Source organism: Odontomachus brunneus, unplaced genomic scaffold, assembly GCF_010583005.1.
Source record: "Odontomachus brunneus isolate Ranch 3 - 2012 unplaced genomic scaffold, Obru_v1 Obru_scaffold_427, whole genome shotgun sequence".
Lineage (NCBI taxonomy): Eukaryota > Metazoa > Arthropoda > Insecta > Hymenoptera > Formicidae > Odontomachus > Odontomachus brunneus.
The window spans coordinates 731-2,562 of NW_022639877.1; the positions used below are offsets into that span (position 1 = coordinate 731).

A 1,832-nucleotide genomic window follows, 5' to 3' on the forward strand; every position below is an offset into this window, starting at 1 on the left:
TATTCAGATAGAAATGTTGGTATTCGATTTTCTTGAATAATCCGCCTACAAGCAAAATTTTCCTGAACATTGACTTCACAAGAAATTCCTAACGCAGAACGAAAACAAGATTCCAAATCTAATAAAGATAGAAAATCTTTTCCCAAAAGACAATCATCTTTCATTTTGACAACAAACATAGAAAAATCCCTTACAATTCTTCCCAATTGAACATTTACTTTAATTTGACAAATAACGGGAACTATCTCACCTGTAGGATAAAATAAGCAATTATTAACTTCCGAAGAAAATTCCTCTGGACAATTAATAAATTTTTCATTCACCACAGAAACATCTGAGCCCGTATCCAACTTAAATCTACAAAATTGTTTATTTAAAAATCCTTCATAACAAAAATTAACTTGTTTACTCTGATCTACACCAGAATTAATCGGGAATTTACTTTTTCCAGTCGAAATGGCCCCGACCCATTCGACTAAATCTAGTTTTCCCTTTTCTTCTCGGAAACATTAACCAAAGTCGGGTATTCCGCCCGAAAATGCGAAAAACTTCCGCAGTTCCAACATTCCCCAACATTATTTCTTTTCCTAAACAAATTTCCTTTTGAATAAATAACATTCTCTTTTTTATCAACAGTCTTTCCAAAATCCCCTTTATTTTTATTAAAATTATTTCTCTCCGAAAACCTTCTTTCAAAATTCCTTTTATTTTCTGAATTTATTTTAAAATTTCCTCTAAAATGAGAAAAATTATTTTCTCGAATATTTTTAATGACTTTTGCCCTTTCTATAGCAACTCTTAAAGAAATAACATTCTCTAATTGAAGAGTTTGCTTCACGAAATCATCCGATAATCCAATTAAAAATTGTGCACAAGCAATTTTTTCCCTCATCTCGAAAGAACATTCCGGATATGCTTTGTGGACTAAACGTCCTAATTCCGAACCGAACGAAGCAAAATCCTCCCCAAACTTCTGTTTTCTATTGGAAAATTGAGCATAAAAATTTCGAAACAACTCCAATTCTCCAAAACGCAATTCTAACCGCGAACAAATTTCTTTAAAATCTAAATTTTCTTCTATTCTATTCAAAACCGAGCGCGCTTTTCCCCTTAAATTTGCTGCTAAAACAACCGCCTTTGCCGCCTCATCCCAACCATTAGCATGCGCTATCAAATTAAATTGGCAAAGGAATTCCCGTAATGGAACGGTTCCATCAAAAACATCTGGTTTCAATTCAAACTGACAACTACGGGAAAATGGAAAAGACTGGCCTTGACAATCCTCCCGTTCAGTCCGGCGCAGCTCACGAAGCTCCAACCGTTCTCGCTCTCGCTCCGCTCGTAAGAGCCACAATTCTTCTTGAGCGGCCTGCAGCGCCAAAATCTCTACCGATGCCGGGACCCCTCCTGTCAACTCCGTCGGCATCACATCAGCCCTGGCGCGCTTCCGTCCGCTCGGCCCCGCGAGACTGCGTCCTTCCCTACTAGCCATTTCTTTCTCCTTTCTCACTTTCACTCGCGACACTTTTCAAATCGTCCGCGAATTTTTTTTTTTTACTTGATCCCGGACGAGCCCCCAAAATGTTATTCTCGTGGACGCAGGAGAAATAAATACACGTTTTAAGAAAATGTAAAACTCTTTAATGGAGAATCGTGGAACCAGTTATAATGTGCGTCAAAGTCGTACGTCTAACTCTCGCGTAAACCGTCCTTCCACTACTATCAGCTGTTGTTTATCAACAGCTCCCTGACAAAGCCCCGTAACTACGAGGAATCGGCTCAGAACTTGCATACTGAAATTACACATGCAACAATATATATATATATATATA

At 37.8% G+C, this 1,832-nt stretch overlaps 1 protein-coding gene across 1 annotated transcript in view; it reads right to left on the bottom strand.

The window, feature by feature from the left end:
- Nucleotides 1-6: 6 nt before the first annotated feature.
- LOC116853671 overlaps nt 7-1,832 on the bottom strand; it is a 12,471-nt gene continuing 10,645 nt past the window's right edge. The window contains exon 2 of the mRNA XM_032834830.1: nt 7-1,793. Coding sequence (XP_032690721.1) covers nt 482-1,492 — 1,011 coding nt within the window. The 5' untranslated portion in view covers nt 1,493-1,793 and the 3' untranslated portion in view covers nt 7-481. The remainder of the gene's footprint in view (nt 1,794-1,832) is intronic.